Below are 12,891 nucleotides of genomic sequence, written 5' to 3' on the forward strand. Positions count from 1 at the left end.
AGCATTCTCACATAGGTGTTCATTTAAGCAGATTTCCGTCGCTTTCTTGGGCACAAGGACTATGGGGGTCTGTTTGAAACATGTAGGTATTACAGACTTGGTCAGATACAGGCCAATCCTAACTTCTGACATGCATTGATAATTTGTGATCATTTGACTTCAGTGGAAGTTGGGATTCACCCTCACTATAATGAGAGCATCTACACAACTGATCCTGTATAGTGTATTAAGCACCAACATCCATTTGGGTATGGGCCATATCCACAAAGCCTCTCAGAGTAGGTTTTCTGATCTAGGATCAGTTTAGCATTTTAGATCATAATGAATTAGATTATTTGGACAGATCCTAGATCAGCACTGGTGTATGACTTACTGTCTAGTTTCTGTCGGAGTGGGTTGGTTCCATACAGAAGGACGTGGGCTTCAGAGTGAACCGTCTGCAACTCCTCCAGAGTGGCTTTCCGCCCTCGGATACACTGCAGAGAGACAGAGAGACACACATGGACCGAGAGACAGAGAGAGAGAGAAAGAGCGAGAGGGGAGAGAGAACGAGAGAGAGAGGGGTAGGGAGAGCGGGAGAGAGAGAGGGGGAGAGAGAGCGAGAGAGAGTTGGTAACACTTACTATGACACCTGTATCTGTGATGCTTTATCCATTAGTTATAACACACTCCTGCTTTACTAATCCCCAAGGGTCACCTGAGCTTTTGATGGACAGGAGGGATGGAAAGATGAAAAGGAGGGAGTTGAGGAGGATTGGAGAGGAGGGGGGGACAGGGTAACACCTGTAGTCAGGAATCTCCAATTAGTTACAGTGGGGGTCGTAAAGGGGGACCGAAGGGTGTGTGTGTGTGTGTGTGTGTGTGTGTGTGTGTGAGTGAAAGAGAGAGACAAAGAGAGAAAGACAGGAGAGTGAGAGCGGAGAGCAGAGGGGAAGGGAGGGGAGGAAGTCTGGGGATGGGACTTGTTTGTTTGTGCCATTCAGGAAAAACAGAGACGGCAGCTATGCAACCAAGCGTAGCGCTGACGCAGTGAGCGAGTGAGATGCAGAAGAGGTCAGACACAAACACGCACAGCGCAGAGTGTGATGCAGGATAGATCATCCCCATTTAGGAACCATTAAACTGTGTTAATAGCTCTCAGATGAAGAGTAAAGCATGCCTCTTGCTGAGCAAGTTTGTGTGTCTGTGTCGTAAGTATATGTGCGCACGTGTGCGTGTGTGTGAGTGGATGGTCACAGAACAGGTGCAGTGCGTGATAAGACCCACTATGATAAGACCCACTATTAGCTCAAATTCAGCTTCAACCCACTAGCAGCTTTTAATCTCTACCAGCGCTTCAAAACAACATAAAACTTCAAAAACAACCCCCTAAGCTAAACACTGGCTAAACCCCCCCCGAATGGTTATGGTTAGGATTTGTCAACGGCTTGCCCTATGGACAACTTGCTGTAGGGTGTTTTGTCAACGGGAAGGTTGGTTTAACACTGCCCTCTCCTGGTCAGAAAGGGTCTAAAATTGGAGGAACAGGTCCATCCCAATAGTCCAGGTTGGATGGGGAAAGGCAGCCACTTTATACTGTTGAGATCGGTTGGCAAACAAGCTTCCTCAGTTACTTTGACAGGGGACCTGAATTTATACTCCAAAGTGGATTCCTCTCCTTAGTCTCTGCAATGGTCGAGAAGAAAAAAAATAGACTATATGGGTGAAACCCCAGAGCTGGCCACATTTTAACCTGTCCTATTACTTTAACCCGTCCTGTTACTTCTGAATCCGTGCTGAAAAGAGGGATACAATGTAAGAAAGACAGTTAACATTTGACATGTTAGTCATTTAGCAGATGTTCTAATCCAGAGCGATTTACAATTAGTGCATTTATATATATTTATATTAGTGCCTTTATATAATTCCCCAGAGAAAGGGGGGGGGGGGGGGATTTAGAGTTTAGAGTTTCAGACATTTTCGGGAAGATGGACAAGGACGTTAGGGGGAAGCCTGATCCACCATTGTCGAGCCAGGACAGAGGAGAACTCTGACTGGTTCTGAGCGGGACCCGCCCTCCCGTAAGGGGTGGGAGGGTCACGAGACCAGAAGTGATCGGGTTGGGGTGTAGGGGTTCCGTACCTCACACTTGCCCCTCAGTCCAGTCTCCTGCAGTCGGGACCAGATGCTCTGGATGCGTCCGGCGTGCTCGGGGTGTGTGTTGGTGTTGCCACACATACACTGGTGCTTCTGCATCAACGTGTCATACACCAGGCCTGGAGGGGAGAGGGGCAACGCACAGACACACACACACAGGGTTATGAAAGACAATGTTAATGTGACTGTTTGGAAGACATAGGTTCTGACAAACAGCACACGCACACTGCACTGCTGATCAGTATGCTGGACACTGGGGCTCTCAAAGTGGTTTATGGGAGAAAGAGAGTCAAGGTAAAACATTTTGTTTTCACAGAGAGAGGACAGACTAATCTAAGAGAACAGGGAGTGTGTGTGTGTGAGTGAGATACAGACTACAGGTTAGAGAGAGAGTGTGTGCGTGGTGTACCTGGTGACCCGTGCATATAGCCACGTTATAGTTACTCATTGTGTATTTATTCCTCAGGCTATTATTTTTCTGTTTCCTCTCTCTGCATTGTTGGGCAGGTCCACACCGGTTGTTTACCAAGCATGTGACAAATTGATTTGATTTGATTCGTGTGAGCGTGCTTGTGTTTCTGTGCTTGCGTGCGAGCGTGTGTTTGTGTGTCTGTGTCTACACATGCGTGTGTGAGAGAGCGTCTGTATGTATGCGCATTTGTGTGTGTGATACAGACACAGGGTGCTTGGACACTAACCAGTGGTGAAGCGAGGCTTGATGGGCGGCTCCTGCTGTACCACAATGGGGGGGAAGCAGGCCGAGGCGGGAGATGATTGGGCCCTGGAGAGGGGGCGGTGCACTGGGAAGGTGACTGACAGGCCGGCTGACTCCATGGAAGCCTGGTAGTTCCTTAACTGGATCATCCTCTGCTGCTCCAATAACACAGCCTGCTGCTCACACAAATACAGAGAGAGAGAGAGACAGAGAGAGAGGGGAGAGAGGCAGAGAGCGTGGGGAGAGAGATAGAGAGGGGAGAGAGAGAGGGGAGAGAGGCAGAGAGAAAGAGAGAGAGACAGAGAGGGAGGGGAGAGAGGCAGAGAGAGAGAGAGAGAGAGAGAGAGGGGAGAGCGATAGAGAGGGGAGAGAGATAGAGAGGGAGGGGAGGGGAGAGAGACAGAGAGAGAGAGGGGGGAGAGAGATAGAGAGGATAGGCAGAGAGAGACAGAGAGAGGCAGAGAGAGAAAGAGAGCGAGACAGAGAGGGAGGGGAGAGAGGCAGAGAGCGTGGGGAGAGAGATAGAGAGGGGAGAGAGAGAGGGGAGAGAGGCAGAGAGAAAGAGAGAGAGACAGAGAGGGAGGGGAGAGAGGCAGAGAGAGAGAGAGAGAGAGAGAGAGGGGAGAGCGATAGAGAGGGGAGAGAGATAGAGAGGGAGGGGAGAGAGACAGAGAGAGAGAGGGGGAGGAGAGATAGAGAGGATAGGCAGAGAGAGACAGAGAGAGGCAGAGAGAGAAAGAGAGCGAGACAGAGAGGGAGGGGAGAGAGGCAGAGAGAGAGAGGGGAAAAATTCAGCTTTTATGTGCATCTGTTGAGCTGCTGCAAGATATCTTACTAGCCAGAAGATGGCGCTTGATGCATGTGAATCTATTATCATAAGCTAGACAGACAAGTGAGTCAGATGTGTGAGCGGCTTTAGGACCATTAAGATACAAATGGTATGCAAGTATGCATGCATTTAGTATCCTTTCACTTAGAATCAGCACTGGCATACTGGTATGAAAGTATTTAGTCTGAACACTATACTATAGGTTTTTGTCGTAAGGTGCTATTGGGATTCAGATTCTAAAACTGTACGGCCACTTAGTGAATTGCCACTACTGTAACTAACAGAGCAGGTTTAGACTGGGGTATCGCTCCTGCTCTAACACTTCCTTTCCCAGGGGCCCCCAGTGCTATACTTCCTGCCGGGGGATGTGGGCGTCATGGTGACAGGATGGACAGTGGATTGGATTTGGACCGACTGCAGGGCTGCATGTTAGACAGGGATGACATGGTGTTCTGGCTAAGTGTGTGTGTGTGTGTGTGTGTGTGTGTGTGTGTGTGTGTGTGTGTGTGTGTGTGTGTGTGTGTGTGTGTGTGTATATGTGTGCGTCGGTGTGTGCGTGGCCCTCGGGAGACTAACTTTAGACTGGGGTATCGCTCCTGCTCTAACACTTCCTTTCCCAGGGGCCCCCAGTGCTATACTTCCTGCCGGGGGATGTGGGCGTCATGGTGACAGGATGGACAGTGGATTGGATTTGGACCGACTGCAGGGCTGCATGTTAGACAGGGATGACATGGTGTTCTGGCTAAGTGTGTGTGTGTGTGTGTGTGTGTGTGTGTGTGTGTGTGTGTGTGTGTGTGTGTGTGTGTGTGTGTGTGTGTGTGTGTGTGTGTATATGTGTGCGTCGGTGTGTGCGTGGCCCTCGGGAGACTAACTCAGATTCAGCAGTAGAGAGGAGGCGTGAGGCTGACCTCAGCCATTCAGATAAAACCCTGCACGCTATTTCACTTTGTGAGTAGGAGTATAGCGTGTGTGTTATTGTGTGTGCTTGCGTGTGTGTGTGTGTGTGTGTGTGTTTGTTTGTGTGTCAATACAGCAAGAGTAAGCCATGTGTGGGTGTCGGTTTCTCGTGAACTGACTAAAAATGAAAATAGCCTACATTCTGTTCACTATCACACATGCAGTACACGTGTGTGTAGTCTTCTTTCTCGGTCTGTCCATTTAGATATTCCAGCTCTCTTCAACTGGTGATGTGAATCACTTTTGTTTTTTAAATGTTGCGTGTCAAGTGTGTATGTCTGTGTGTGTGTGTGTGTCTGTCTGTCTGTCTCCTCTCCTCTTCCCTCTCTCCTACCTGTCTGAAGAGCAGCTCCTGGTCGACCATCCTCTCTCGGTTGTCCCTCTCCTCTTCCTGAGGGTCCAGGGGCTCCTGCTTGACCGTCACCCCGCGCATGAGGACTCCTTCCTGGGGACACAGGGCTTGGTGCTCCCTTAGCTCCTCTTCTGTCTCCTCCGGGTGGCTCTCGTGCTGTCGACCCGGCCCTGGTTCGCTGGGCTTGGCCATCATCTGAGGAGGAGAGGGAGGGGGTTGAGGTCAAAGGTTAGAAGATCTGGCAGTGGGTGTGGATAAGTTACACATACCTGCACCAAACCTAAGTAACGATAACTGTTGCAATACATAGTTTGTGAAATGTTCTATTTCTGGATGACCACAAAGAAAGTCCACTTCCTTCATGCCTATGAGGGCAGTATACTATTTTCCCGATTTTCAAAAATATTTAAACGGAACCCTCCAGACGAGCTTCAATGCCATACAACTCTCCTTCCGTGGCCTCCAGCTGCTCTTAAATACAAGTAAAACTAAATGCATGCTCTTCAACCGATCGCTACCTGCACCTACCCGCCTGTCCAACATCACTACTCTGGACGGCTCTGACTTAGAATACGTGGACAACTACAAATACCTAGGTGTCTGGTTAGACTGTAAACTCTCCTTCCAGACCCACATCAAACAACTCCAATCCAAAGTTAAATCTAGAATTGGCTTCCTATTTTGCAACAAAGCCTCCTTCACTCATGCTGCCAAACATACCCTTGTAAAACTGACCATCCTACCAATCCTCGACTTCGGCGATGTCATTTACAAAATAGCCTCCAATACCCTACTCAATAAATTGGATGCAGTCTATCACAGTGCAATCCATTTTGTCCCCAAAGCCCCATATACTACCCACCATTGCGACCTGTACGCTCTCGTTGGCTGGCCCTCGCTTCATACTCGTCGCCAAACCCACTGGCTCCATGTCATCTACAAGACCCTGCTAGGTAAAGTCCCCCCTTATCTCAGCTCGCTGGTCACCATAGCATCACCCAACTGTAGCACGCGCTCCAGCAGGTATATCTCTCTGGTCACCCCCAAAACCAATTCTTTCTTTGGCCGCCTCTCCTTCCAGTTCTCTGCTGCCAATGACTGGAACGAACTACAAAAATCTCTGAAACTGGAAACACTTATCTCCCTCACTGGCTTTAAGCACCAACTGTCAGAGCAGCTCACAGATTACTGCACCTGTTCATAGCCCACCTATAATTTAGCCCAAACAACTACCTCTTTCCCTACTGTATTTATTTATTTATTTTGCTCCTTTGCACCCCATTATTTTTATTTCTACTTTGCACATTCTTCCACTGCAAATCTACCATTCCAGTGTTTTACTTGCTATATTGTATTTACTTTGCCACCATGGCCTTTTTTTTGCCTTTACCTCCCTTATCTCAACTCTTTCGCTCACATCGTATATAGACTTGTTTATACTGTATTATTGACTGTATGTTTGTTTTACTCCATGTGTAACTCTGTGTCGTTGTATGTGTCGAACTGCTATGCTTTATCTTGGCCAGGTCGCAATTGTAAATGAGAACTTGTTCTCAACTTGCCTACCTGGTTAAATAAAGGTGTTCTCAACTTGCCTACCTGGTTAAATAAAGGTGTTCTCAACTTGCCTACCTGGTTAAATAAAGGTGAAATAAAATACATAAAAAGGTGAGTCGGGACCCTAAGAGTGGACCGCCACAGCCAGTCCCTCTTGGGTTGTCACTAGAAACATGTTATTGTCGATCAAGTGACTCACAGGCAGCCCAATTCTGATTCCCCCCAATTCTGATTCCCACCAATTAGCGAATAAAATATCCGAATTGGGCTATCAGTTTAAACGCAATCAAAGACATTCAAAAGCCTCATGTCAACACAAAGAAAATTGGGGAACCACTGATCTAGGAAAGCTGCAGCAGAGCCATATCTAACCATAAGGATTCAACCCTATCCTTCATTTTCTTCTGCAATGATCCAAGCGTATTCTATCAAGTGCATCTGTTATGGTACTGTTAACAGTTAGACAGGTGTTTTGGCTTCCGGTATGATCGTCTATGTGTAGATCGGTGAGTTGATACGAGTTCAAAGAGAGTTTCGCAAACATTTCCTGTGGAGCACAGAGAAATCCATAAATCCACCGAGGAACATGTCTAAATTTAAACACATGGTAAACAAACGTCACTACTCATGTCCAAACCGCCATCTATTAGCTCAGATGACAAGCTGACTGGCTGGCCCTTATGACTTGTTGCCAGAAGCTGGTTAGTTCAGATTATAAAGGTTAGTCCACCCACGGTCTCCGGGTTCACACAGACTCGCCGTGAGAAAAAGAAAAACAGAATAGATAGAGTGAGAGATAGAGGTGAAGCCTCATCATAAAAGCAGAGAGAGAGAGTGAAAGAGAGAGAGTGTGAAGGAGAGAACGAAAAGGAAAAGGAGAGAGGGCTGAGGTCTCATCATAAGAGCAGGGAGAGGAAGGGAGAGAGAGAGAGAGAGAGAGAGAGAGAGAGAGAATGGGAGATTATCCTCTATAAACAGGAGGACAAAGAAGGTACTTCTGTTCAAAAAACAAGTGCGGGAGAGAGGGATCAAGAGAGAACATCAAAGGGGAGAGAGAGGGGGAATGAAAGATGGACTTTGGGGAAGGTTTAGAGAGGAAGGCGAAGAGAGTGACAAGAGAGAAATCAGAAATAGAGTCAGAGAAGGCAGCCCAGAGAAAGTGGAAAAGAATGAGAGCCAGACAAACTGAAGAAAATTAGACTCAGAAATAGAGAAAGAGACAGAGAGCGAGAGAAACAGACAGAGAGAGAGAGAGAGAGAGAGCGAGAGAGAGAGAGGGAAATATACAAATGAGAGCGATAGAAGGAAAGAGAAGTAAAGAGAGAGAGAGTGTAATTTCAAGACTGTGGCGGATGTCGCTGTGCCAGGCCAGCTGGGTCCATCCAGCTCGGTCCCCACGGGGATGTCAAGGGTAAATACTACACCCCCCCCCCCCCCGCCCCGTCCGTCCTTCACCCCCCTTTCCAGTGTCCCAGGTCGTAGCAACCATGTCTGGCAGACGCACGCACTGGGCCCTGTTGGCATGACGCCAGGGGAACCGGCTCATTGACGTCAGAGCACCAGTCTCTTGCCTCATCCCCCTCTAAACACAAGCCACTCTTTTTACACTCGCCCCCCCCCACCCCTCCCCTCTTTTATTCCCCCTGACTCACTCTCTCTTTTATTCCCCCTGACTCCCTCTCTCTTTTATTCCCCCTGACTCCCTCTCTCTTTTCGTGAAATTCTCTCTATTTTTTAAAGGGGAAACTCTCTTTTGGGATTTACCCCAGCTACACAAGGGATGAGGTTGCTTTGAAGTTGGATGCTTAAATAAACACATTTGAAAGTTTTGGAGAGAAAGTGAGAGCCTACTGTAGTTCCTTTAATGCTTAAACACTGGTAGTTAAACAACTGCTCGACACTTAATGTCCAAATATACATTTTCTTAAAGCTTTTCAGCTTTGCTGTACCTTTCATCCAAAACATGAAGCAAAAATTACGAAACTTTCAATTAAGAAAACTTTTTGACGGTAGATGACAATAAAACAGTAGCAATATGGAATTATTGACATCATGGAGGCAGCTGATTGAAGTAGTAAAGTGACAAGTGACCTCTTATGGATCACCAGCAAACAATCAATGGATCTTGAGAGTCAGCAACCCAAAATATGACTGAATTGTTTTAGCCGCATGCTAACCTGGATCCTACCACTCCCATTGCTTTTCAAACAACAATGCTAATGCTCGAAGATGGGGAAGTAAACAAAGCCATATTCTCCATATTCTTCATTGCTGACCACTGAGAATCCACATGGATCACGTGCTAGTTCTGAGGTAAATTTGTTATTTTGTTGAACTACCCCTTTAAAATGAAAACATATACAGGCCATATTCTTCATATTCTTAATCGCTGACCACTGACAATCCAATTGGATTACTCGCTAGTTCTGAGATTAATTTGTAATGTGGTAATATCCATTGTTATAGGCCATTAAACACACAGTGATGTCAATGTGGCCATGTGTCAGTGAGGGACATAAGTAGGGGAAAACAACAGAGATTCAGAGGATAATAGCGTATAATCCTCAGGGAATGTCACGACACAGGAGAAATTCAGTAGGGAGAAAGAAAAGAGCAATAATTATCTCTCTACGCCCCCACCCTGCTCCGGCCTTATGATTCTCTATCCTCCCTAATCACCACACACACGCAAACACACACACACACCGAGCTCCTTCCTGTGTGACCATATAAGGAAGCGGCTTCCTCCATACGAGGTAGTTGCTATGGCGACGGAAGAAGCGCGCACAGGAACATGCACGCAGGGCAGGCAGACTCTGGCAAACACTTAGCCGACGTACAGCTGTTGTGTTACTGCTGCTGCTGCTGGTGGGGCTGTTGCTTAATGACATAGCAGACACACACTTACACATGTACACAATCACGCACGCCCCCGACCCCCTCCCACACACACCCGCCCCCACACCCACCACCTCCTCCCAGACACACACCACACACACCTTGTTGATGTGCAGTTGCTGCTGCTGGAACTGCTGCTTGTGTTTCTCCAGGAACTGCTGGTGCTGCTGCTGGACCACCAGCTGCTGCAGGGCCTGGGCGTTCTGGGGCAGAGGGGCCGACTGGGTCCTCCCTAGGGGACGGTGCTGCCCACGCAGCTTGTGGATGGAGGGCGACTGCAAGGGCAGCCCGCCCAGGCCTGAAACACAGGAAACACCGACAACATTAAGAGGATGACCCACAAGTAACACTGGGGACCCACCAAGTGGAGGCTGGTGTGGAAGGACGGGCTGGTTGTTATGGCTGGAATAGAACGGGATGAACGGCATCAAAACACATTCATTACACTGCAGAAAGTACTATGAGCTTCCTATGACTCTTCCTTTCCCCAGCCGCCAGTGAAACCACCACAGAAGATGGTCTTTCAAATCCATTTTTTGGGGGGGATGATGTGTTTTGGATAGTGCCTGAGACGGAGTGGATATGCTTACAGCAGGACAGACCTAGTGGGTTCTGGGACTGCTCCAGGAGCACCATGTGCTGGAGGAGGGGGTTGTGTGCCGAGCCCCCATCAGTCAGGTAGGAGGGCAGGTGGGCCCCCGGGATGAAGGGAGTGGTTATGGGGAAGCCCTGCTGCAGCCTCTCATGCATCGATAGCCTGTCACCATCCTGCTGGCCTGACGTCATCTGAAAGGAGGAAAAAATATGCAGGTGCCGGGTGGACGTTGCCCCTAAATGCAGACCAAGGAATCATCTAACTGTAGTGTATTTCCCTCTAATATATTATGGGGCAAAATACTGCATATCAGTGAACTAATAACTCTGCCTGACTTCACTTGGAAGAGTTGGAAACATGTAGAGAGAGAGAGAGAGAGAGAGAGAGAGGGTAAAAGGAGAGGAAGGGGGGGGGCATTCCTTACAAAAAAAGAAAAGGGTTGAATGGACCGTCTGAGGGGGTAGAACGTGCGTCACTGACCTACTGCTGGTCATTGTCTCTCAATGGGGCCTTTCTGAAATGGAAGTGGGGCTGAAAAGCCACATACGGCAGATGGACTAGGTCTAGACAGGGCCCCCGCTATGTGGAGTCCTCCACTGTGAAAGGGCTGTGTGCGCAAGCAAGCCCTCAAAGTGGAGGAGAGGAGAAAGGAAGAACAGAGCGAGCGAGAAGAGAGCGAGAGCGAGGGAGAGAAAAGAGTACATTGGGATGAGAGGGGAAGCCGGTGGAGAGAGAGAGGGAGTGTAGTAGGGAAAGGAAGAATGTGGGCGAGAGAAAAAAGGGGAGAACGTGAGATGTCAGGGTAGAGATGCAGTAGAGGGAGGAAAAAGTACGGGAAAAAAAGAAAATACCAGCCTAACTAACGAAAGAATAAACAATGAACAACAAACAGAAAACAAACAAAGGAATGAACCAACAAGACAAAGACAGAAAGAAAGAACACAAAGAGCTAGAGAAAGCGGGAGTATGAACTCACGCTGGACGGGCCGGTGGCTGGCAGGCCCAGGGTGATGTTAGGCAGTGAGGGCGATGTGTACAGAGACAGCTGGCTCAAGGGGCCCTCTCGGCCGGCCAGCCTGTGGGCCAGGGAGGCCTGGAAACAGAGGAGCACACAGTCAGAGAAACACACACACTGAAACGCAAACACTGGCCAGATAAATAGACCCCTCTGGAAAAATGAACAGCCCCTGCAGCCCCCTGTCTACACGGGCAGTCTGGAGCACATGTTGGTTACAGAGACACACACTCAGCGCCTCAAACACAGACAAGGATATAGGGATACACATACTCTACGCGCAGCCACACATTTCCACCGCCACGTGCACAGACACACGCAAACAAACACAAGCACCCGTACGTACACACACACACAAACAGTCACACTGGATCAAACAAGCATGGAAGCACATGCGCACGCACGCGCGCACACACAGGCCTTATAGTATGAGCCAACAACTAACAAGTAACACTTTGTTTGGGTCTGGGCCATATGAGGCAAACAGTCCTCAGCAATGTGACTGGGAGTCAACGTCAAAGCAGATTGAAGAGAGAAGAGTGCATCAGAAGCCCATGGTCACGGCAACCGAACAGCTTGACGCAGGTTCAAGTTACAGTGGCTGCTTACCTCGACTGTACTAGCGATGCCGTTCTCATTGGTGATGTTACTGGAGCTGTTGTTGGGCGAACTGGGGCCCGAGCCAGGTGCGCTGTTGCAGGCCGATTCTGCAACAAAAAAGACACAAACCACAAGACATGTGGCTCCCACACAACACGCATACTGATCAAGGTACCAGGTTGGAAACCTATCGATTTCAACCCACAGAAAAGCACTAAAGTTACAGATGCAAGGGCTGTGTCGAGTTTGATCGTGTTCCGTTTGGGCTGAGTTGTGCACAGGATGCTTACCAGCCATGTCCAGAGAGCGCTTCTTGGCAGTAGTGATTATTGGACCATCCTTCCTACGTAGCAGTGGGCTACTTCTGCGCTCTGTCACCTTCTGTTTAAGCCTGGACCGGAGCTTCAAGTTGGGCTCAGAGGCTAGAGAGAGAGAGAGAGGGAGAGAGAGAGGAAGTGAGAGAGGAAGAGAGAGAGGAAGAGAGAGAGGAAGAACGAGAGAGAGAGAGAGAGAGAGAGAGGAAGAGAGAGAGAGGAAGTGTGTGAGAGAGAGAGAGAGAGAGAGAGAGATAGGAAGAGAGAGAGAGGAAGTGAGAGAGAGAGAGAGAGAGAGAGAGAGGAAGAGAGAGAGGAAGAGCGAGAGGGAGAGCTTGAGAGCATAACATACACAACAAGGATTACAGAAATCTAAAAGGAAGAATATGCAGTTCTTAGTAAAGTCTCTTTTTACTGGCATCGCCATTGAGGGCATACTTGAGAGGAAAATGAATTGGGTTGAGAGCCACAAGAGGACCAACAGCATTATATAGGTTGATCATGACACAGATGAAGAGATCGAGGATGAAAGGGGGCCTGGCTTCCAAAACATTCAAAAAGGAGAGAGTGGAGAGACACACAGCTAGTGTTACATTTTGCAAATCCACATGCATGACCAGCAGGATTCATTTGAATCAAACCAAATTCTTCTGCAAAACATGAATGAATACAACACTGTAACAGGGACCCGAAGTGAAATTGTTCCACGTATTCTGTTCCGTCTTGCACATGATATAGTTAAATAAAGGTTAAATGAAAAAAATAATATATAAAAAAATATGCAGAAGTATGGAAGTGGGTATTCATCAAATGGCCATCCAGGCTATTTACATTGACCCGTACCCCTCCCGCCCCCCTTTGTTTTTACACTGCTGCTACTCACTGTTTATTACCTATGCATAGTCACTTTACCCCTACCTACA

The 12,891-nt window shown here is 48.2% G+C and overlaps 1 protein-coding gene across 5 annotated transcripts in view; it reads right to left on the reverse strand.

Moving 5' to 3' along the window:
- hdac4 (histone deacetylase 4) overlaps positions 1-12,891 on the reverse strand; it is a 281,514-nt gene that overhangs the window by 58,763 nt on the left and 209,860 nt on the right. For 4 of the 5 annotated variants that reach the window (XM_036958952.1, XM_036958951.1, XM_036958949.1 and 1 more), the window contains 9 exons: positions 11,945-12,076; positions 11,664-11,761; positions 11,016-11,132; positions 10,035-10,230; positions 9,546-9,742; positions 4,972-5,184; positions 2,835-3,027; positions 2,122-2,255; positions 374-476 (listed from right to left, as the gene is read on the reverse strand). In XM_036958952.1, the coding sequence (XP_036814847.1) occupies positions 374-476; positions 2,122-2,255; positions 2,835-3,027; positions 4,972-5,184; positions 9,546-9,742; positions 10,035-10,230; positions 11,016-11,132; positions 11,664-11,761; positions 11,945-12,076 (1,383 nt within the window). The remainder of the gene's footprint in view (positions 1-373; positions 477-2,121; positions 2,256-2,834; positions 3,028-4,971; positions 5,185-9,545; positions 9,743-10,034; positions 10,231-11,015; positions 11,133-11,663; positions 11,762-11,944; positions 12,077-12,891) is intronic. The other variant, XM_036958950.1, reaches the window with a different exon arrangement.

The sequence above is a fragment of the Oncorhynchus mykiss genome, chromosome 22 (genome assembly GCF_013265735.2).
Source record: "Oncorhynchus mykiss isolate Arlee chromosome 22, USDA_OmykA_1.1, whole genome shotgun sequence".
Lineage (NCBI taxonomy): Eukaryota > Metazoa > Chordata > Actinopteri > Salmoniformes > Salmonidae > Oncorhynchus > Oncorhynchus mykiss.